The sequence below is a fragment of the Sinocyclocheilus anshuiensis genome, unplaced genomic scaffold, assembly GCF_001515605.1.
Source record: "Sinocyclocheilus anshuiensis isolate Anshui unplaced genomic scaffold, SAMN03320099.WGS_v1.1 scaffold500, whole genome shotgun sequence".
Lineage (NCBI taxonomy): Eukaryota > Metazoa > Chordata > Actinopteri > Cypriniformes > Cyprinidae > Sinocyclocheilus > Sinocyclocheilus anshuiensis.
Window position 1 is genome coordinate 2,661 of NW_015557073.1, and position 24,561 is coordinate 27,221.

Genomic DNA, 24,561 nt, shown 5'->3' on the forward strand with positions numbered 1-24,561 from the left:
TGTACCATAATGTGGAAATTCATGGTAATACTGCTCTGGGTGTGTGTTCACGGTGTGTGTGTGTTCACTGCTGTGTGTGTGCACTTTGGATGGGATAAATGCAGAGCACTAATTCCTAGTATGGGTCACCATACTTGGCCACATGTCACTTCACTCACTCACTCACTCACACTCACTAATATAAGTCAATGTATTACAATAAAATACTGTTTAAGTGTGTTGTGGGTGCCCACAGTAAGCGAGAAATTGTTGAATTATAACTAAAAGTAATGTATATGACATGTAATTGACATAAAACTATCTGTATAGTAATAACATTGTCTGTATTATTTCTTCATCTGGTATAGGGGACTATAAATGTAACTTCAAATAATTAATGGATTATGTGGTTATTAAATGTGCTTGTGTAACTGGGTGAAGAAGAATGTGGGCACAAAAAAAGGGCTATTTTACTGGTTTTTATTGATAAATATATTTTTTTTTTACACTGTTAGGGCAGAGCCTATTTCTCCTCTTGCACAATACTTCTGCCTTTGAGAACACTCTCTCCAGTTTTTGTGTACACCAGCCTCCTCTGTACCCTGTGAGTGCATCAGATATAGATGGAGAAACACATATTTTTGTTCTTTCCAGTATTCAAGCGGATCATGGGTTCTTGGTATGTTAGTTTCCTTTAGGTATCGTCAACCTCTATTACTGCATCAGCTGTGGCATTACAGGTTTTTTTACTCTGGTCCACAGCACTATCTAGCAGGTGCCACAGGTTTCCACCTAAATAATTTGAAGGAAAAAAAATGTAAATATGACTGCATATGTGAATGCATCACACTAATATTTATGTCATGAAATATTCACAAAAGTTTTTTTTTTCCAAAATAGAAAATATATACTTGAAGTAGTTGCAGCCTGTTGACTTGTTGTTGACTGTTGAGATGATGTTTCTGTTAAATCAGTGCTTGACGTTGATGGGGTTTGTTCTTGGATTCTGATGATGGTGGCACATTCCCCTTTTAGCCTTCTAATAGCTTCAGTCATTGTATTTTGATTGAGGAACCCAAAGGTTTTAAACCTTGGGTCCAGCAAGGTTGCCATGGTCATTACACTCATAGACTCTCTCTCTCTCTATATATATAGCCTATATATGTTCTCTCAGGCATCTGGTCAGGTTTTCTGTCAGTTCTTTTGAAATGTCCATGGTCAACCTAATCAATTTAAAATGGCTTGGTCACATTTGCAATATGAACGATCAATATGAATGTTTTAACTGCTGAATAAATATACAAATAAATACCTAATTTGTTCTCCCTGTAAAGAATGGTGTAGCATTTTCATCAGTGGAATGACTTTTGAACCTGAGACACGTTTCTCCAGCTTCTCTTTGGCAATGGTGCTGGATCTGAAATAGGTGACCATTTTCTTTGCCTTGGTAATGTCACAGAGGGCAGAAACCTGGTCGAACGATTTTTGTAACCATTAAATTAAGTGCATGTGCAATGCAGATTGTGTGCCTCACTTGTAGAATCTTTGTACAAGCAATCATATTTGCTGCAGCATCTGTGACCAGGCATGTGACCTTTGCCTTGATTTCCCACTCCATATAATTTTTTTTAAGAGGGCTATATTTTCAGCTGTGTGAATATCTGGAAACTTCTCTTCCCCCGACAAGACGGTGGTGAGTGGTATAAATAGCAGAAAATACTGATATTTTAACATAGTGTAAATATCGCTATCTGCACTTACTGTAAATAATAGGCGTCGCTAGGCCATTTTTAGGGGGGCTATAGCCCCCTAAAATTTTGCGATTAGCTCCATAACTGTACACGAATTCGTGATCGCCTCAGTCCCCTTTAAATTTCATATGAAAACGGCGGCAGACTTCGATCGACTCTTTCAGCGCGTTCTTTTGCAATCCAAATATTTGTACTGTACCATAATGTAGGCCTATAGACGGTTTTTTGTTTTTTAAAATCAAATCTCCAACACACAGAGAAACAATGAGTATACACACTAAATATTCCAGGTTACAACAAATTAAAAGAATAAATACATTAACACCAAATATATGAAGTCAAAGCAAATAGGTTTCCAGAAGCAAAAACAACTTCTGAGCATAGCTCCCTTAAGGAGTTTACTTTAAATAGTTTTATTATTAGAAGGTCTTCTTTCTGGCCCTAGAAGAAGACAATCATCAGGGCTGGACTGGTGCTAAAATTCAGCCCATCTGGCCCACACAGTCCCTCATAAATGTTTTGGGTTAGGGCAATTGGAATAAATAAATTATTTATTAATAAATAACGGATGAAAACTTGATTTTTTTGAATACTTAAAATGCATTTAACAATATTAATATTCCATTATATTGCAGGCTCTTAATTATTGAATTCATATTTTTCTGCAATTAAAGTTTATTTAGAATGATTAAATTCTCCTTTGTAGTTGCCCTAATGAAAAGCAAATTCTTGAGTTAATGTATTAGTAAACCTTTTAAAAAGTGACTTATTGCCTTTATTTTACCCAAATATTTAATAGGCTATAAGTAGCCTTTAATAAATTCCAGTTGACCTGGACACTAGTTTACATGGTCGGTGCTATTCAATCTGGTTTTCGCTATAGCTTCAATACGAGATTTTACTGTTCACATATGTGACCCTGGACCACAAAACCAGTCTTAAGTAGTACGGGTATATTTGTAGCAATAGCCAACAATACATTGTATGGGTCAAAATTATTAATTGTTCGTTTTTTACCAAAATTAAGCATGATATTAAATGAGCATAAATTATATTAAGCAAAGATCATGTTCCATGAAGATAATTTCCTACCGTAAATATATTAAAAAATAATTTTTGATTAGTAATATGCATTGCTAAGGACTTCATTTGGACAACTTTAAAGGCGATTTTCTCAATATTTAGATTTTTTTTTTTTTTGCACCCTCAGATTCCAGAGTTTCAAATAGTTCTATCGGCCAAATATTATCCTATCCTAACAAACCATACATCAATGGAAAGCTTATTTATTCAGCTTTCAGATGATCTATAAATCTCAATTTCAAAATATTTACCCTTATGACTGGTTTTGTGGTCCGTGTCACATATTAGTGTAGTGTGTCTAATTCAAATGGGCAAGCGCTGCTTATTATCACTTCAATTGAGCGGCGAAAGCTGCAGTCGTTGTCAGCGCTGTGCGGGCGGGAGACACCGGTCCGGTGTGGCCCAGCTGTTCTCTTGCGCGGTTTAATCAGGTAACTTAGTGCCGTTTCATCACTTGACTTTTAATCTTTGTTTCCCATGCGCTAGTAAAGCCGAGGCGATTAAAAGATACCCGCAACTCTAGTGTAAATGAGTAAAATAAATTTTTAACGCTCATATCTTTTGGACTGAAATAGCGCAGACACTAAACAAGGATTAATCTTTCTTGTGTGCTTGTGTCGAGAACTAATGTAGGATACATGTATCCTTTGGCTTTAATAACAGCGCTTAATATGTGGGGGCGTGGTGGGGTTTCGGCAATCGGCACACCGGAGAAAGCTCGGGTGCTCCCAATGGCCAATCAATTCTAGGTCTACTTTTTCTTTCCTCCACAATCACGTCGGGCCCCCTCAATCCTGGGGCCCTGGGGCTTCAGCCCCTCCTAGCCCTTATGTTAATCCGGCCCTGTATATATATATTATACCCTCATTGGGGGCTGAGCCCCCCTAAAATGAAAATCCTAGAATTGCCACAAAGGCGTTTGACTTCGTAGAATAAACATGAGCACTGCACCTTTCAAAATCAAAACGCAGCAGCAGGTGTTTTATATGAATGTATCTTTGAAGGGAACCAACTGTCTTCAGAAAAGTTTCGATGACATTTTCATTTGATCTGATAAAGTAGCATTCATGAGCAGAGCTCTGCTTTGCATACAGCCGTTACCGGGGAAACCACTGTTACTACAGCTCCAGAAGCGCCTCCTGCTGGCAGAGAATGAGCCCGTCTCCAGAAACATGTTTTTGCTGTTGCTCACTCTTTGTTTTTGTTTCCTGCAGCAACTCTGAGCACTTTTCATATTCTTTATCCTGGCTGAAGCACTTTTGCTTCAATCTATAAGAATAATCAGCCTGTGAATCACCTGACAGTGATTTCACATTTTTTTGTTTGTATGAAGGCTAGATACAAATAAAAGGTGAACATAAATATATTTGTGCAGTCCCCCCCCCCTCACCCCAAAAACATATAGTTTTATAGGAGAAGGTTTCTTAGACTTGGCAAACGCATTTTTCAGTAGTTTGTAGATAGAGACATCTGTTGTGGGCATTCTTGGCAGTTTTTTTTTTTAGCCTTTTTAAAATATTGTTCCTATAGATATTGGAAATTTTGGAACTAGACGAAAACAAGGAGATACACACACTCTACAAACTATTCCCACAGCATTTAGGCAGGCATTTCCTACTGATTCAAACAAAACAAATAAAAAACCGTAACAAATCATTATAACATATTTGTAAAAATCAAGGAAATATCTCTGGCATTTCTTTATTTTTGCTGTATCGTAAACGTACCGAACCGTAACACCAGTGTCGTATCTAACCGAACTGTGAATTTTGTGATCCGTTACACCCCTAATATATATATATATATATATTTATTTAAATGGCTACTCCTACTTTTCTTAGCGATATTTAGTGCCAGTTTATCGGGAAGTGACAATTTGGTTTTCTTTGACTCGTTGGATAGAAACAGTGCTTTATTCGCAAATGTTTTATGCGATATTCCAGTTTTGCACATAAGTTAAATTCGAATCTTTGGATGGAAACATAGCTACTGAAATAGAATGGCTGCCATACATGTCTCTCTTGGAGTTCCATTGATTACGATGAGGATGATGCACTGCTATTGATCAGTCTTAAAGTTGACGCGTAAATGACTGTGGAGACTGAACTATGAGGTGCAGATGCCCCCACAGTGTTGACACTTCGGACCCTTTGGGATGACAAGTACAGCAGTATGCCTGCAGTGGTGGTGTTCCTCTGCCGCCTGGGTCATGGCCACTTCCCAGGCATCAAGACAGGTCTTACAGATAGACTTACAGGTGGACTTCCAGGTGACTCTGTCAGCCACGTGATCTTCGAGGGAAGTTGCTGTGGCATACAAGCCTTCAGTATAAATTTCAGGTGATCTACATAACGTTCTTTTTGGCGGCCCACAGTACACTGCCCTTGCAGGAGCTCACCATACAGCAGCTGCAGTGGCATTCGGTCAGAGGACAGCATGTAGGGATTGCATGATTATTCATAATCAAAGATGGCAGTGAAAGTAAGTGTGCATTGTTTATCCATTTGATCTTTCATTCAAAAATATATAAAAAATGTAACCTTTAATTGAAGTAAAAAAAAAAAAAAATGAAAGTGGGGGAAAATCACATTATGAAATACATATTTGTTCTCTAAAAATTTTCCCATTTTGTATCACACCAGGGTGACTAGGAACATGGAATTATCCAACCTTGGCTTCCTGTTTCACAGGAATATAAATATGAGGGAACAAAAAGGCCAAATTCCCTTAATCAGTGATCACAATGAGTAAAATCAAAGAATATATTTATGATGTGCAGCAAAAGATTGTTGAAATTCACAAATTAGAAAGTGGCTGTATGAGAAGAGCTAAAGCATTACTAAAGCAAATTTCCATTTTCCACCATCAGGGCAATAATTAAGAATTTCTAATCAACAGAAAATGTTACAAATCTGCCTGGAAGAGGTTGTGCACTGCAAAATTGGCTTATTTTACTTAGTATTTTTGTCTTGTTTCTAGTCAAAATATCTAAAAATTCTTAAATCCAGATACTTTTACTAGATAAGCAAAATTACATAAGATATGTAGTCTTGTTTCGAGGGGGAAAAACTAAATTAGCTGCATTTTGCTTAAAACAAGTAAAATTATCTGCCAGTGGGGTAAGTAAAATATTCTTAAAACAAGATAATTTTACTTGTTTTAAGCAAAATGCACTTAATTTAGTAAACCTGCCCCACATTAATAAAAAAAGGTCAAACCGCACAGCACCTACATCACCACATGTTGTTTTGGAGGGTTTTGAGAAAAAATGAAGAAAAGTCTCATCCAAAACCAAACTACAGCATATTAATTTGCTAGACACTACTAGAACTTCAAACGGGACTATGGTCAGATGAAGCAAAAAAAAAAAAAAAGAGCTTTTTAACAGCAAACACTCAAGATGGGTGCACCCCAAGTACCAAATGTGTACAATGAAATAGGCCATACTGCTGTATCTTAAAAGTTGTGGGCCTATTTTTCTGCCAGAGATCCTGGATATCTTATTCAGATACATGGCATCATGTATTCTATAAAATACCAACAGATAAAACATTAAAAACTGACTGTCCATGCTAGAAATTTTATAATGGGCCAAGGTTGGATCTTCCAACAGGACAATGATCCACAAACAAACATCAAAATCAAAACAAAAATGGGTCACTGAGAACAAAACCAAGCTTCTGCCATGGCCATCTCAGTTCCCTGAACTAGCTGGGCGATTTTTCAGATTTTATCGATTAATTCGAATTTAAAGTTTTTTTATAAATCGAGGAATCAAGATTTTGAATAGAAATATTACCAAACATTAGAATTAGAGACTTTGACAATATGCCAATGATAACAGTAAAGAGAAAAGAATGATCCAAACGCATGTCGGCGCACGTGATTAACTGCTCACGTGTGACGTACTCTATGAAGGACCATAAGTAGAATGTATCGCCAGGTGCCATTCACACAGAATGCACTTTTGTGTTGACAAAGATGCGACGTGGGCAGTGGAATAGGAAAAAAATGTAAGAAGATGGCAGTTGAACTTTGAACGACGCGTTTTTAGAATGCCAATTCATGCAAGAGATTCTGTTTACATAGAAAACACATTGGAAAAGCAATGCAATCGAATAAAAACCTGCAAAGAACTACTACTGTATGTTATATCTGATATTTCATGTTTGCATCATGAAATAAACCTCAAAGAACATATAAAAAAAATAAAAAAATCCATGTCATGACCCCTTTAAAGGCACAAGATTTTTTGATTAAAATATCCCAAAACCACTAGAACAGTGTTATATATTTTGCTGACTTGTGTACTTACATTATCCCAAATGTTTTGAAGAATGTTTAAATTCAGAGAAATAAGCAATTTTAACTAGTGTAACGGACCGTGTCCATAGTGTCATTGCGTAATTTTTCCGGTTTTATTTTGTTGAAAACATGGAAACCCCAAAGACACTTTAATATGTTATGCATTTTATTAGACAGGTGGCGAACGCACAGAGTAGCGTTATAACGGAACTTTCAATACACTCAAATGTATCTAGTATAAAACAGCGCTGTTTTACCCCACATACGCATGACTGGAAGAAGCCGAAGGGGTCGACTGTGGCATAATAAAAGCTCTGCTGCTATTGAGCCATGTATCGTGCTCGTCCTTCATTAGCAATCACTCCAGCGGCCTCATTTCGCTTCCCCGACTTTTAGCCCCACCCTGCTTCATACTACAATGACCTTAATAAGCCTTTAATACATTAGTCCCGTCGGATTGCATCGGTTGTGGGGATGAAGACGACAACTCCCATGATTCCACACTCAGTCTGTCACGATACACTGGAACATGGAGCGAGGAGACGAGGAGTAAACTTCAAGAAAACACACTTTAATAAATAAACCAACGGGGATACAGACTGGAACATGGAATGACGTTAGACAGCGGATGCTAGAAACAGGGAGACACAGGGCTTAAGTAATCGGGAGGCACACGAGATAATTAATAACACACAGCTGAGGCATATAGAACTAAATCAACATAATCAGGACAGGAAGAGGAAACTAACCAAATTTGGGCATGGAGAAACTAGGGCAAAGAAGGCACATGGGGAGCAAAACACACACAAGACAGAAACATAGTCTGACATAACGCCCCCCTCTGGAAGGCGTGTCCTCACGCCACATAACATCAACAGGGTGGGAGGGGGGTGCCTTGGAGGTCCCTCAGGACAGACTCATATGGAACAGGGATGCCTCCAAGGCAGTACCAGATCCGGGCACCATGGCGGAGCAGGCAGACCAGGAGGCCATGGCGGAGTAGGGAACTCAGGGGGCCATGGCGGAGCAGGGAACTCAGGAAGCCAAGGCGGATCAGGGAGCCCGGGGAGCCATGGCGGAGCCGGGAGCTTAGGAGGCCATGGCGGAGCGGGTAGTTCGGGGCGCCATGGCGGAACAGGCAGACTAAGAAGCCATGGCGGAGCAGGCAGATCAGGAGGCCATGGCGGAGCCGACAGTTCAGGAGGCCATGGCGGAGCAGGGAACTCAGGAGGCCATGGCGGAGCCGACAGTTCAGGAGACCACGGTGGAGCAGGGAACTCAGGAGGCCATGGCGGAGACGACAGTTCAGGAGGCCATGGCGGAGCATACAGTTCAGGAGGCCATGGTGGAACAGGCAGACTAGGAAGCCATGGCGGAGCAGAGAGTTCGGGGAGCCATGGCGGAACAGGGAACTCAGGACGCCATGGCCGGACGGCCTCCACTACGGATGGGCCCATACTACCCCCCGCCCCAAAAAATCCTTGGGGAGAATACAGTCTTTCGAAGCCCTCCGTAGGCCTAACTCGGGAACAGTGGCCCTCCCTGGGCTTGACTTGGGGACTGGAGCTCTCCTTGGGCTAAACTCAGGAATAGGAGCCCTCACTGGGATAAACTCGGGGACTGGAGCCTTCTCTGGGCTAAACTCGGCGACAGGAGCCCTCACTGGGCTAAACTCGGCGACAGGAGCCCTCACTGGGCTACACTCGGGGACAGGAGCCCTCACTGGGCTAAACTCGGGGACTGGAGTCCTCCTTGGGCTAAACTCGGGAATAGGAGCCCTCCTTGGGCTAAACTCGGGGAATGGAGCCCTCCGTGGGCTATACTCGGGAACAGGAGCCCTCCGTGGGTTATACTTGGGAACAGGAGCCCTCCATGGGCTAAACTCGGGAACTGAAGCCCACACTGGAGCGAGCTCTGGGGCTGGAGCAGACACTGGAGCGAGCTCTGGGGCTGGGATGAGGGCTGTGAACTGTCTTTTCCTCCTCATCCTCCTCCCTTGGTTACGGGTGAATTGGGTGGCCGGCGGGCTTGACATCGGAGCGGCCGGCAGGCTTGAGTGCTGAACGGCCGGTGGGCTTGTGGGAGCCGCAGCCGGCGGGCTTGACATCAGAGCGGCCAGCAGGCTTGACTGTTGAACGGCCGGCGGGCTTGTGTGAGCCGCGGCCGGCAGGCTTGACTGTGGAACGGCCGGCGGAGGGGTTCCAGGAGCTCCATGGACAGATGGTATGTTATCCCGAGCCGGAACAGAGTCAAGAGGGTTTCCCCATCGAGGGAGCTGGCGAGGGCGAGCGGCATGAACGCCCTCGCGTAGACGATAGGGTCGTGGCTTGCCTGAGCAACGGCGAATGAACATCGCCCATTCCTCCATTTGCGGGGGAGAAACGAACGGGAAAAAAAACAAAACACTTTTCAAAAAACGAAAAACAAACACGGGTAGAAGTGGGGCCGCTTACTGTCATGGTCCGCTGTTCTGTCACGATACACTGGAACATGGAGCGAGGAGACGAGGAGTAAACTTCAAGAAAACAGACTTTAATAAATAAACCAACGGGGATACAGACTGGAACATGGAATGTCGTTAGACAGCGGACACTAGAAACAGGGAGACAGGGCTTGAGTAATCGGGAGGCAAACGAGATAATTAATAACACACAGCTGAGGCATATAGAACTAAATCAACATAATCAGGACAGGCAGAGGAAACTAACCAAATATGGGCATGGAGAAACTAGGGCAAGGAAGGCACATGGGGAGCAAAACACACACAAGACAGAAACATAGTCCGACACAGTCACGGTGTCATCAAACTACGCCTTTGTTTCTTGTTTGTTTTGAATATGCGCCCTCTAGCGATGAAAACTTACATATTGTGCCTTTAACCCACGGGGGAAAATGAATCAATGACAACAGTTTAAAAGTAGCCCATTTCTGTGGAAAAAAAAAGCAGAAATGACAACCCTGCATCCAAAACGGGCTGCAGGAGTCAGATTTGGCTGATCGAGAGTAAGAAGAGCTGACCGACAAGACCATGCTGGGGGATTTGCTGCTCAACAGATCCTGAGCTCATTGACAAATATGATCTTGTAATTTGTGCTCCCTTTACACAGACTGCGCGATCACAAATTCGAAAGTGAAAGTGAACAGCGCGAGCACTTATTCAAAACCAATTTCAATGTCGCGCATATTGATAGTGCGAAAATTATATTCAATTTTAGCAAGTTTGCAGGTGTGGGCAGGAGTGCATGGAAGACACACGTTGTGGGAGCGGGGGGTAAGAAAACAAAAAAAGAAAAATATATGGAGCTCAATTTGAATATTGCACCAATTTTGTGTTGTATGTAGTGTGGGGCCAGGGTGGGCCAAGCATCTGATTGGGTGCCCCCCTGCCTGTTGACAACTTTATATGTGGTGCACTTGGAATAGTAATTAAAAAAAAAAATTACTTGAATCATGTTGTAGTTACATTTTCAAGTTGACTAGTTAAAAATTGTAAAAATCGAGAATTTAAAAAGCAGTCAGTCGTTCTGAAAAATTATTTTATTTATTTATTTTTACCATATCTCCCAGCCCAACCTGAACCCTGTAAAAAATGAGTGGGGTGAAACGAAGGAGAAGCACTAACATGGACCTGGAAATCGGAAGGGTCTGGAATGATTCTGGAGGAAGGAATGCTCTCTGATCTCTTGTCAGATGTTTTCCAAACTCTTCAGGCATTATAGGTGAAGACTCAGAGCTGCAAAAGGAGTTTGCAAAAAGTATTGAATAAAGGGTATGATTAATTGTGGCCAATGTGTATTAGAGAAAAACATTTATTTCATAATACAATTTTCCCCCCATTTTAAATTCTTATTCTCCAGAGAAAGGTTAGGTTTTTGCAAATCACATAAATGCTTTCATTGCAAAAGTTCTCAATCATAAGCGTTTCATTCCAAGTATACTCACACAAGCCCTTGCTTGAGAGAAAAAAAAGTTGAGAAACTGAATTTCATGCACATTTTATTTAACAGTAATATAAAATACCTTTTCATAGCTGCGAGTGCATGCGTCATCTGCCAACAGTTCAGAAGTAAAATTATAAAAGCAAAGCTTCCTTTTGTGTAGTGAATTACTTGGGCACTTAAGCATTTGTTAATAAAAAAAACATTGATGGAGTTTGTGTTTTGTAAAGTATTTAGCAATAATAAACTGATATACAAAGCAGAATTATTATTATTATTAATAATAATAATAATAATAATATGGAAATTACACTTTTGTCTGTGGCAACCTTGTATGACACTAACAGCATCATGCATTTTGAGTTTGACATCAGAGAACCACAAGCTTATTTCAAGTTAACACCTAAACATGCTAATTCGGACTACTGGTGCACATACAAGCATTTGTTTAAAATCATGACTCCTCATCCATATTATTAGTAGATGCTTTGATTACAAAACAAGCCTAAAGCTTTTCCAAGTGTTATAACTAAGAATGGTGGTACATTTTCAGGATTTGTCCACTAAGCACACTACAGGTAAAAACAGGCTTTGGCAGCTAAGGTAATTCAATATTCTTAATCAAGTCTTACAAAACATGCATAGGCAGATATTTTCCATTAATCAATTTTTCTTTCTCACTTTCCTTATTCTTTTTTCTTTCTTTTCTTCTTTTTTAATATATATATATATATATATATATATATATATATATATATAGTAAATTCAATATTCTTAATCAAGTCTTACAAAACATGCATAGGCAGATATTTTCCATTAATCAATTTTTCTTTCTCACTTTCCTTATTCTTTTTTCTTTCTTTTCTTCTTTTTTAATATATATATATATATATATATATATAGATAGCATATATGGTTTATTCTCAATATTTGAAAAAGGGGGAGGAAAATCACAGAACTTCCAGCAAGCCACAATAAATGCACCCCCAGGCCACCCAAATAAAACAAAGACAGTATGCAAAAAAATAAATAAAAATAAATTCCAGTTTTTAAACTCCAAGAAAATTCATATTCATCAAGCTAGCTTGTAATAATACAGAAAGTAGGATCCAAGCACACACCAAAGAAACCTGAGGTAAGCATAATCTGTACAAAACCATAAAACATTCAATTTTTGGCATTATAACAATGTTGCAATATTCTTTTAAGACTGCCTAATTTACTCTAGAGCTAGTTTATAAGAGTAGCAAAAAGGTATTAATAAATAGTCCTTAGTTGTACACCCTTTTTGTTAAAAACTTTTTTTTTACGTTCTGTCCATTTTTAGTGCTATATTTTTGTAAACGTACAATAGTTTGCAAGAAGTTACACACAAAAAAAGAAAAAAAATTCTATATCCAATAAGGTGTTTTCACATAAGATCTCTTGCCTGCTGTAATTCCCTGTGTCGAAATCAAGATCATCCCCCCTCCCAAATCAACCAGAAAAGAGTGAACAGATGAAAAATATTCATGTTTTTAAGCCAAAAAAAGAAGAAGAAAAAAAAGGCATATCCAAAGACTAGCGAGTATCACTCTGAATTATGTTTGAAATGCTGCTCTCCCTCTCACCTCTTCTCTCCTTTATTTCTCCTGTCCTTCTTCTCTTTCTCCTTTTCTCAAAATCTACACTCGAAATCTTTCCTTTCCCCCCATCAACTATGGCATGAAAAAAGATATGGAGGGGCTTAATCGTTGCGGCGACTGTGCAGGAACGGTGCGGGATCACTGGATATTACCGCTGCCGCTGCAGGCCTTGCCCTCGGTGCCATTGGTCTCTGATGACAGAGCCTTATTAAGGGAGTTGAGGCTGGCGTCACAGGGTATGGCGTCACGGCGGGGTGGCATTCGCTCATTGATGCGGTCCAGCCCTTTAGCCTCCTCAAAGCTGCTGATCTTGTGCTGAGGTGAGAAGCCTTTAATTGCTGTGGTAGAAAGAAAGAAAGATGGTATAACAAGTACACACAGCCTAGTTTATTTTGGAATTTAACTGCTTGAAGTAACAGAGAACTAGTAGTATGATATTTATCATCAGGGCTTGACATGAACTTTGTTGCTCACCAGCCACTGTGGCTAGTGGTTTTTCAAAATTACTAGCCACTCAGCATTTTCACCGGTCATAATATTGTTGCTGGGAAATTACATTTCATATGATTATATGATAAGTTCACGACTGCATACTAAAATTTACTTAAACTGATCTCCAGGTCATATTTACCTATATAAAAGGCAGTCTTTTTATGAACCTTATTAAATGTATGCATAATTTTTCATATCAAAGTTACATTTGACTAATAATTACAGTTAATATAACGAGACACTATAGGACTGTTACCAAACAAATGAAATCAGAATCAACAAAACGGATCCACTGCAGAATAAAGTGAAGCAGATGAAGTGGCATTTAGATGCATTTTTACACAGATAAATGTAATGAAGCTCAAATGTAGCATGCCATGCATGCCATGAATGCATTTACACTGCAAAATTACAACTGCATAAGTAATGTTATGTTTTAAATTACAATTTTAAATTAAAAGGTTTTTTATTTCTAATACAAATATGAAATACTTTTAACTATGAAAGTAAACCTCCAGCAGGTGGCAGCAAGTGACTGTCTTATTGAGTGAGTCATTGAGTCATTCATTCAAACAATTAGTTCAGACAGCTGATTCATTCAAGAATGAACCAACCTGTCTTTATGAATGGGTTATTGAATCAATGATTCGTTCTATACACTGAATCATTTGGTAACGAAACACCATGTGTGTTGCTCAGACATGTGCGACTAATGCTGTGATCTTTGTTTGAAACTATTTTCGTTAAATCGAGCACAAACTGAGACTTGTCATAGCACTTGCATATTGCTCTTTTGTTGATTTTGATGGTTTCCATTGTCCTCATTTGTAAGTCGCTTTGGATAAAAGCGTCTGCTAAATGACAATGTAAATGTAACTCTAGCATAAAATCAATGTCAAATTTGCAGTCATACTGGTTTCCAGGATAAACTGCACTCTTTTTGTCATATCATGTTGCTTAACTAGGCTTTTGGTCATATCATGTTGCTTAACATGTTGCTTTCCCCACTGCATTCAAGCAGGCTTGGGTAACCACACTGCTTAAAAAGCCGACACTAGACGCTTCACTTGTTGAGAGCTACAGACCTGTCTCTCTCCTCCCGTTCATAGCAAAATCACTTGAATGCGTTGTGTTCAACCAAGTGTCTTCCTTCCTCTCACAGGACAACCTGCTGGACAATAACCAATCCAGATTCAAAAGTGGACATTTAACTGAAACTGCCTTGCTTTCAGTCACTGAAGCGCTACGGAGTGCAAGAGCGGAGTCCAAATCTTCAGTTCTCGTTCTGCTAGATCTATCTGCTGCATTCAACACTGTTAATCATCAAATCCTTCTGTCCATCCTCTCATCGCTGAGCATCACCAGAACTGCACTCCACTGGTTTGAGTCTTACCTCAAGGTAGGTCTTCCAGGGTGTCTTGGGGAGGAAAGGTATCCAAATCACATCAACTGGTCACTGGCGTTCCTCAGGGATCAGTTCTTGGACCCCTCCTCTTCTCCATATACACTACATCACTGGGACCCATCATAGCACTCTTTTTGTCATATCATGTTGCTTAACTAGGCTTTTGGTCATATCATGTTGCTTAACATGTTGCTTTCCCCACTGCATTCAAGCAGGCTTGGGTAACCACACTGCTTAAAAAGCCGACACTAGACGCTTCACTTGTTGAGAGCTACAGACCTGTCTCTCTCCTCCCGTTCATAGCAAAATCACTTGAATGCGTTGTGTTCAACCAAGTGTCTTCCTTCCTCTCACAGGACAACCTGCTGGACAATAACCAATCCAGATTCAAAAGTGGACATTTAACTGAAACTGCCTTGCTTTCAGTCACTGAAGCGCTACGGAGTGCAAGAGCGGAGTCCAAATCTTCAGTTCTCGTTCTGCTAGATCTATCTGCTGCATTCAACACTGTTAATCATCAAATCCTTCTGTCCATCCTCTCATCGCTGAGCATCACCAGAACTGCACTCCACTGGTTTGAGTCTTACCTCAAGGTAGGTCTTCCAGGGTGTCTTGGGGAGGAAAGGTATCCAAATCACATCAACTGGTCACTGGCGTTCCTCAGGGATCAGTTCTTGGACCCCTCCTCTTCTCTATATACACTACATCACTGGGACCCATCATTGTTTTCCTACTATTGCTATGCTAATGACACGCAGCTCTACATTTTATTTCAACCAGATGATCCAACGGTACCTGATCATATCTCAGACTGCCTGGCGGACATCTCAGCATGGATGAAAGAACATCACCTGCAACTCAACCTGGCAAAGACAGAGCTTCTCATCTTCCCATCCATTCCATCAGTACAGCACCAGTTTACCATCCAACTGGGCTCATCAACAATAATAATCCCATCGGGTTCAGCCAGGAATCTTGGGGTGATCCTTGATGATCAGCTGACCTTGAAAGATGTCCAAACATGCAACACAGCTTCTCGTCCAGGCCCTTGTCATTTCTAGGCTGGACTATTGCAATGCTCTTCTGGCTGGACTCCCAACATGCACAATCAGACCTCTGCAAATGATTCAAAATGCAGCAGCACATCTTGTTTTCAATGAGCCCAAGAGGGCCCATGTCACACCACTTCTCATCTCTCTGCACTGTCTACCAGTCGCGGCTCGCATCAAGTTCAAGTCATTGGTGCTTGCCTACAGAACAGTCAAGGGCTCTGCACCGTCCTACCTCCACTCTCTTCTAAGCGTCTACATCCCCTCCAGAAGCCTGTGGTCAGTAAACGAGAGGCGGTTCGTGGTTCCATTGCAGAGAGGCACAAAATCTCTCTCCAGGACGTTCTCTTTCACCATACCCTGTTGGTGGAATAACCTACCTAACTCCATCCGGACAGCCAAATCCATCACAATCTACAAGAAACAACTGAAAACTCATCTTTTCTGTGAGCATCTAACTGCTTCCTCATAAAAAAAAATCTATTCCTTTTTCTGCTCTCTTACTATCCTTATCCCTTCCTGTCCTAGCTTTTACTACTTTGAACGATGACTGAAACCTTGTATTACAGGCACTTCTCGCGTTTATTGCCATCTGACAGTAAATCGCTTGTTGTATTCCTCAATTGTAAGTCGCTTTGGATAAAAGCATCTGTCAAATGAATAAATGTCTGCCAAATTAATAAATGTAGATTCTTTCACAGACAGACAGGCTGCGTGAGCCTCAACTGCATGACCTTGTCACTGTCAGTACATTATCCACTATAAATTGCTGTTTTCACCAAATGTAATAAAATCAGAATCATTCTCCATGAAATTTTGGTGATTCCCTAATTAGATGTTTTAATCACGTTTGTTGTCTGGTCGGGCAAGTAAAATTCTCTTTCACTTGCCCCTTCAAAAAATCTACTTGTCCTAGACAAGCATTAATGTCGATCTCTGTTACTATATATAAAATTCAGCCTATATATATATACTAACACACAAAAGATATATGTCACATAGACAACACTTCTTGCAAAGTACTTTAAGCAAGGTATTATAAAGTATATATAAGGTGAAACAAAATATCCACAGTGGTCACCAATTGACCTATCGGTAAGCCCCTCCCCTCGAACGCAGATGAGCCAATGGCAGTTGAGTATCAGTTGCACGGGGAGCGGAACTCGGACATCTTTAGGTTTCTGCGCCATCGTGAAACATTGGAAGATCCGAAGCTCTCGTCGGTTTGATGGTGTTTATGCTACAAAAATAATAAAACAATGTTCCTGGGGTACTTGTAACACTGATTCCAGGTATCCGGAGAGGATGGGCAATGGAATTTATTTTATTCTATTTCCTAAACCCAAACAAAACGGAGCAAAATGTCCCAAAGCATTCACCCCCAATCCCAATGAAGACAAAACGTTCGTTTTCTGGTTGTCATACTCTCATTAAGTTACCATTTTCATCTGCTCAAGCAGAACGTTAATGTCATCTTGCGTTTCAGCAAGGTATCTCTGGCTAAAACTAGCTAACGTTAAAGTTAATGAGTCCATGCTAATGTACAAACCTAAATAGCGGACTGTTCTCACGTCATGTAAGTTACAGTGTAGGTCAAAAACACATAAACGAAGGTGTACATTTTAGTGCCTCTCGATATTAAACTAGTTAAATGTACATTAATTTAATCGTATTATGCGGTACATGAACAGTGTTGATCCTGCATGTTGTCATTCCCGATCGTGACGACCGTAACATGAGGCCTCTCTCACTTGTGATCTGTTAACCCTCGCTTCGAGTTACTCACCATATTTATTTTCAAATATTTTATATATCCCTCCATGGAATATTTAATTCCCACTTGAATGGTGGCCCTTCTGTGTCCAAAATTGTTCAACAACATCATGGGACAAGGTTTTCACACTAGACAGCTGCCATTGTAAGAGAGTGAGCAGCTCCATTTGTTTGTCTGAGGGAGCAACAGTAACTAAGGGGGGGGGGGGGGTTCGATAGCTCAATTGAACCAATGACTTTGGCGTTGCAAGCAACATGGTGTACTGTTGAAGCTACAGAAGGTTCTTGTGAATTTTTGTTTACCTGTTGTAATTATGACATCAGATGCACTCAAATAACTTTGGTCAGAGATCTCCAACAATGTCCAACAAGATTATTTAACTGTACTTCTATAAAATAATGAATAAATAATGCCTGGGAGTTGAACCCATGACCTTGGCATTGTAGGATTACTGGGGCAGTGCTGGGCGGTCTCAGTTCTGGAGGGCCTCGCAATGAAGTAGTGTTCCCTGCATCACTCACTGAAAATGTTTTCAAGATATCCTGCACAAACCTGAGCATTCTCTGGCTATCTAGAACAGAGCTTCGCACCACGTTCAAAAATAAAAGTTCAAGGATGAAGCTAGAGGATGAAATCATCTGAATAGCCAAACAAAAATTAATGATGGCAAACATACACTAATATAATACCAACAAGGAACTTGGTGCTAAGCTAACCACATGTTACACCTGTAAAAAACATGCAGCAAACTACAGGGAAATACAAAGATTTTTTTTTTTGTTCACCAGCTATTTAGCAGAGGGTCTTGTATGCACAATGAACAAGATCTGTGTTGCTGCATAGCACAGGGCAGACACGGGTTATTAGCAGTGTTACAAAGAGAAACACAAGGACACGAAACAGTCACAGAGTAACCACAAAGTGAAAGAAAATAATGGACTGGAATATCAACACAGTTGGCACCTATTCCTCTAGGAGAAATGTTCATGAACAACCACAGAACACGTAGGCTGTAAATAGCAGTTACAAACCTGCTATTTGGCAAGCAGCTAATATTGTTCTTGCTGAAATTTTCATTCTTTTTAACCAAGGGAGACCCACAAATGTATGTGTGTGTTTTGAGTCTAGAGCTAATATTAAGCAATTTAAATGGAAAATGTGTGCAAGAACAAAGGACAACTACATCAGCTTATTGTTTTAAAGGGGTCCAGGCAGTTTTAGGATGATGAAAACACTATTTTGCATTAATAGGACTCGGTGTTTGTGCCACAAATAAGCACTCTATGTTTGCAGAAAATACATTCTTATTGTAAATACAATTAAATTGTATTTTTGAAATATGACTATTGTGCATTCTCTCTGCATTATGTTACCATGAGTCTATTGGTCATAGCTCCATCGAGTAAACATATTTTGTCCAGAACTCTTTGATCCCCTTTAAAACAATCATAGTTTGTGTGTTTGTTTGTGTGTGTGTGTGTGTGTGTGTGTGTGTGTGAGTGTGTGTGTGTGATTGTGTGTGTGTGAGAGTGTGTGTGTGTGTGTGTGTCTGTGTGATTGTGTGTGTGTTTTGTGCCACAAATAAGCACTCTATGTTTGCAGAAAATACATTCTTATTGTAAATACAATTAAATTGTATTTTTGAAATATGACTATTGTGCATTCTCTCTGCATTATGTTACCATGAGTCTATTGGTCATAGCTCCATCGAGTAAACATATTTTGTCCAGAACTCTTTGATCCCCTTTAAAACAATCATAGTTTGTGTGTTTGTTTGTGTGTGTGTGTGTGTGTGTGTGTGTGTGTGAGTGTGTGTGTGTGATTCATCTTTTCTTTTCTTACTTCTGCTCAACACACTCACAGCACAGTGTAATCTGGCCAAACGCTCAACACACCACACAAACTACATGGACATGGATGAACCCTGTAAAACCCTTTAACTGTTGCACAAATGCAACAGAAAGAGGGGAAGGAGCCATGGACCTATTTACCTTTATCTGTCTCTATAGCCTCAATAGTAGCTGAAGAGAAGAGGAGGGGAATTGCAAAACGAGTAAGAGAGGTGAGCAGAACATGTTACATTTGTCCAGTCAGATGAACAGAAAAAAAGAGCCCAAATGGACACACAACATCTTTACATCATTAAATACACTAGGCTCACTACGAGGCCAAGACAGGGGGACATTAGAGGGTAGAGAGAGCAGCATGAACAATGGGTAGTTAGTTTCAGATGAAGCAACGTGACATGTAAACAGATTTGACTCCCACTATGAGTAATGGTTGTGGGACACAAAAAGTTATGACACAAATTGGAATTTAATGAGGAAGTGAAAGTACGTCAGACTTAATGGTCAGTCAAAGCAATCCAAGTGATATAAAGGAGATCAGTGATTGTGTCTTTCATTGCTTTAGTTTAAAATCTGCATAATGTACCAGGAGAACTAAATGTCATTATTTATCATGACTGGTAACACCACAGCAAGAGGAAGAAATACCCAAAAGCTTCAAGGGTTTTTACAGCAACTTGGATAAGCAACTTTGTGTGTGTGTTTTGGTCTTCATTAAAGTTGTGTCTGCTAACAGAATCTGACAAACCGCCATCCTCAGCATTGTCTATATTCAACACAATCCACATTCAACACTTACCACAATTATCACAAGTGATCATATAAAACTACAAGAATACGCTGTAAAAACTACAAAACAGCAATGCAGATGCACACACACATAAAGACTTCAGCAGTAATGGGGGTCACAACATTGCAAGTAGAAGCACAATAATGTCCGTGTAGAGATAATGGTTGGGCATCTTTTGTGATTCTATCAATGCTGTAGCAGAACATTGCTGACATCACTCTACATCTGACATGTTCCGAAACCAGCTAGCCACATGCAAACATGGCCACTCATATCAAATTTGGGTAACATAGTGTAATGTTTAATTAAACATTGTATTTAAAAATAAAGCTAAACTTCAAGGAAAACACAAGCAGTGAATTTACTGTATAGGATCAAGTCTTGCCAAATAAAGTAATGGACAGAACATGTCAGTATGATAAGAGCAAGCTTGATTTCTGCCTTGATTTGAGAATGACAAGAGCAGTTATTCAATTATCCTCTTTCATTCACAGTTTGTCAGTTTTGTGTATTCAGTGTAAAAGGGCATGATATTACTGATGTAAGATAAGCCTCAATAAAGTATCACTTTATAATGTGCTGAAAATGACATATTTGTTCATGCCTCTTTGTGTAATGATGAGAAAACAGCACCTAAAATGTATTTTGTGTGTTTTAGGAACATTCTTTCCTTTCTGATTCACTATGTCCAGCATCATGACACTCCCATCCTATTAAATAATTACAAGGAGACCCCATGAAATCAGCTGCAGCTTTTTGTTTTTAGTTAATGTCTGTTAGCATGTGCTAGTGCACAAATATGCTGTTTTTATGCTAGTTACCAAAGGTAACCTTCAGCACAATTAAAATTCTGTCTCTCTTCAGGAAAGTTGGAACAAAAATACTGGTAACAATTCCTGCATAAATAAAATGGTCTCTAGAGTGAAAATGTCCCCTTTGCCTAATGCCACCTGCAATGACTATCAATCATGGTTTTATTGGTATGACATAAAAAAGTAACTGTTTCAGGTATCAAGCAAAAAAAACAAAAACAAACAAACAAACAAAAAAGGGGACAAGTACATATCCCAAATTCCATATCCCAAATTCCAAACACAAAATTACACTACTGTTTAAAAGTTTTGTGTCAGTAAGTTTACTCTCTTATGCTCAAGGCTGCATGTATTCGATCAAAAATACAGTAAAAACACTAATATTGCGAAATAAGTTTACAATTAAAAAAGGTCATGACATAAATTGTCCCTGATCTTTTGTAGTGGACAGCACATTCCAGGGCCCCACTCTGACCACAATAGTGGACAAAGGTTTGCTACATTTTGATTAGATCTTGGTGGACTAATCATATAAAGATGCCAGGACAACAGCCAGACACCTCTTAGAGGACAAGAAGATCATCTTTGGTACAGAGCCCAGAAAGGACAGGAATTCTCATTGGTCAAAATGCAGTTTTTGCCCTTCACCCACCTTGAGACTGTTTTCGAAGTTTTGGCCTATGACTGCCATAAAAATTTCTTAGGACTTCTGGACGCAGTAGCAGTGGGTGAAACAAAGAGAGATCACAGAATTCCATCCAAATCCATTCATAACTATGTTCTCAAACCTTAATGCAAACTACAATACACACATCTTATACTTATTCAGAAAAAGAAGTATTCTCAGTGACAGCAATGTGTAGTGCAACATCTTACACAAACTCAGCTGTTAATGGACAAATGAATGCATGCATGACAGTTCAATCTTTTTCCATCATGTTTGGACTTAATGTGTTTGTAACATTGCCAAAGGTACTCTGATTGTGGTTTAGTAAGTGAATAATGCATTGGTAAAACTTCAGTGACACATTTCTAAATGTGTGGTTGGACTATGCAAATAAGTTCCCAAGGAGGAAAGAAGGGTGGGCCACACCATGTCCCCCCACTCTGATGGAAACAGCCAATCACAGTCTGGAAATGGAGAAGCGCCAAATTGCAATCTCCTCCTCATTGGAAAGAGATAAAGGTACCTTCTCTTTGAGTCCTGAAAGTGAAGGTATACTAACAAATCAACATGTTCTGAGTCTTTCATCCAGAGAGACTGTAACAGATATCCGTTCTGAGTCTCCTGTCTGCAAGGGTAAGACAATAGCAGATCAACCTCCGTACTGAGTCTGAGTCCCGTGAGGGAATTAACAGCTACACTCGTTCGGAGTCTGAGCCCCGCAAGGGTGAGACAATAGCAGATCAACCTCCGTACTGAGTCTGAGTCCCGTGAGGGAAGAGGCAATAACAGCTGCACTCGTTCTGAGTCTGAGCCCCGCAAGGGTGCGATAATAGCAGATCAACCTCCGTACTGAGTCTGAGTCCCGTGAGGGAATTAACAGCTACACTCGTTCGGAGTCTGAGCCCCGCAAGGGTGAGACAATAGCAGATCAACCTCCGCTCTGAGTCTCTGGCCTGATACAGGGAAGGCAGTAACAGAAACAACCCTTTCTGAGTCTTTCATCCAGAGAGACTGTAACAGATATCCGTTCTGAGTCTGAGCCCTGCAAGGGGGAGACACTAGTAGATACACTTGTTCCGAGTCTCCCATCCCGAGAGACAGAAACATCAACGTTCTTAGCCTCTGGCCCATGTGGGAAGAGTCAATAGCAGATACCAAGTCCTGAGTCCCCAGCTTGTGAGGCAGCAAAAGATACAACCACGTTCTGACCCTCCAGCCTGTGAGGAGAGAGATATTTAGATTTTTTTATATTTAGAGTCTTCGTCCAGCGAGACAACAACAGATGCAGCATGTCTTGAGTCTCCATCCTAGAGAGACAAAGCGGATTGACCATGCTCTGAGTCTCTAGCCCATAGAGGCAAAGACACACAGACAAACAAGGTTAAGCTCCGGCGAGCAGACCTTCACTTCAAGGTACTTATCAGATTCCTGCTCCTTTCCCCACTGCATTGTGCCAGCACAACCAGTGGATGAAGTCACCGCCACCAGACTGCTCACTCAACTACAGAGAACTTAACTATCACTTATCCAAACCTCCTCCAGAGACCTTGGCATTGTTGTATATTATCAGTATATGATTATACATGATATTACATTAGATATTATATAGCTGATTGCAGTTGATAACAAATAATCTTTTAAGTATTTGTTTGATGCATAATAAGGTTCTTCACCTTATTTGTTTCAGAGTAGCAGCAGTTTATCTTTCCAGACGTAGCTCTGACATTGCAACACCCAACATAATTACTTGCAGTTTATGCATCTTATTCTCATTATTCCTTTTTCATTCATGGTATTCATTTAGTAGTTGTTGATTACTCTTGTCTATCTTTTGTTAATAAATCTATTTTATTATACTTGTGTCTTCCTTGTGTTGATGATACAGAAAGAGGTTCTACTTGTTAGAGATCCCACCAATCTTTCTTATGTCATGTACTCATAACCACACCTCAAGTGACACGTGATTCAAAAATCATAAATTCATTTCACTTTTGATATATAGAGGTACCATTAAAATCTGCCAAATGATTAAATGTAATGTCTGATACCTTTTTACACATAATAGCACATAAACATGATAGATAATATGAAAATATGATAATATGATAACACATTAGAAACTTTTGTTGAATAATGAAGCAGCCAACTGCATTTCATAATGCTTTGTGTCTAAATGACACAATCAGGTTTTGTATGGATACTGTTTATAACACTTTAAGTATATGTAAAAGTGGGTGGGGCATTGATACTCTTTCCTATGCAATAAACGTTAGCCAATTATAACAGTGGGCATTTACTGACAAGCTTTAAGGATGGATCATTACAGACAAGGGTCAGAATGAAGGTTGGAAATAATCATTTGCAAAAATGATTATTTCCAACCTTCAATCTGACCCTTGTCTGTAATGATCCATTTAGAGACAAGGGTCAGACATGTATATGTATGTATATGTCACGAATCCTGTCCATGGACTTCCGTCCGATCGCCACCAGAGGTCACTCATCCATCATATTGACTCTCTCACTACACAGACTGTTGCACGTCACCACGGACTACATTTCCCACCATCCATTGCACTGATTGCACACAGCTGTAACCAATCACACACCCTACATAAGCCATGGACTTCCTCTCTCTCACTGCGGAGCATTGAATGAGCATATCGCTAGTCAGTGATAGATACGTTACAGAGCCTGCTTAAGTTTCCTAGTCTTAGCTTAGTCTTGCTTTGTCTGTTTTCTCTGTTCTTATCACTGCCTGTGTATTTCGAATTACCCCTTCGTCTCGCCCTGTTCGGATACTGTTTACCCCTCGCCTCTGTTTTGGATTTACCCTTTGGATTACCCTGTTTGGATTTGTTCGCCGGAGATCGACCCCACGCCCGTTCGCTGGACTATTCTTGTGTCTTGCCCTCAATATATCTGTTTGCCATCATCTGACCCTCACCTGTTTTGACCACGTCCCTAAATAAAGCTTGCGAATGGATCCGCATGTCTCACATCTTGTTTGTCCATAACAGTATATATATTAAGGTTACATTTTT

General features: G+C 40.1%; 1 protein-coding gene across 4 annotated transcripts in view; it reads right to left on the bottom strand.

Annotated features, from left to right (window-relative positions):
- Positions 1–11,916: 11,916 nt before the first annotated feature.
- LOC107676745 (serine/threonine-protein phosphatase 2B catalytic subunit alpha isoform) overlaps positions 11,917–24,561 on the bottom strand; it is a 188,798-nt gene continuing 176,153 nt past the window's right edge. For 3 of the 4 annotated variants that reach the window (XM_016471409.1, XM_016471410.1, XM_016471411.1), the window contains one exon: positions 11,917–13,019. In XM_016471409.1, the coding sequence (XP_016326895.1) occupies positions 12,820–13,019 (200 nt within the window). In that variant the 3' untranslated portion in view covers positions 11,917–12,819. Of the gene's footprint in view, positions 13,020–19,392; positions 19,423–24,561 lie in introns of all 4 variants that reach the window. The other variant, XM_016471408.1, reaches the window with a different exon arrangement.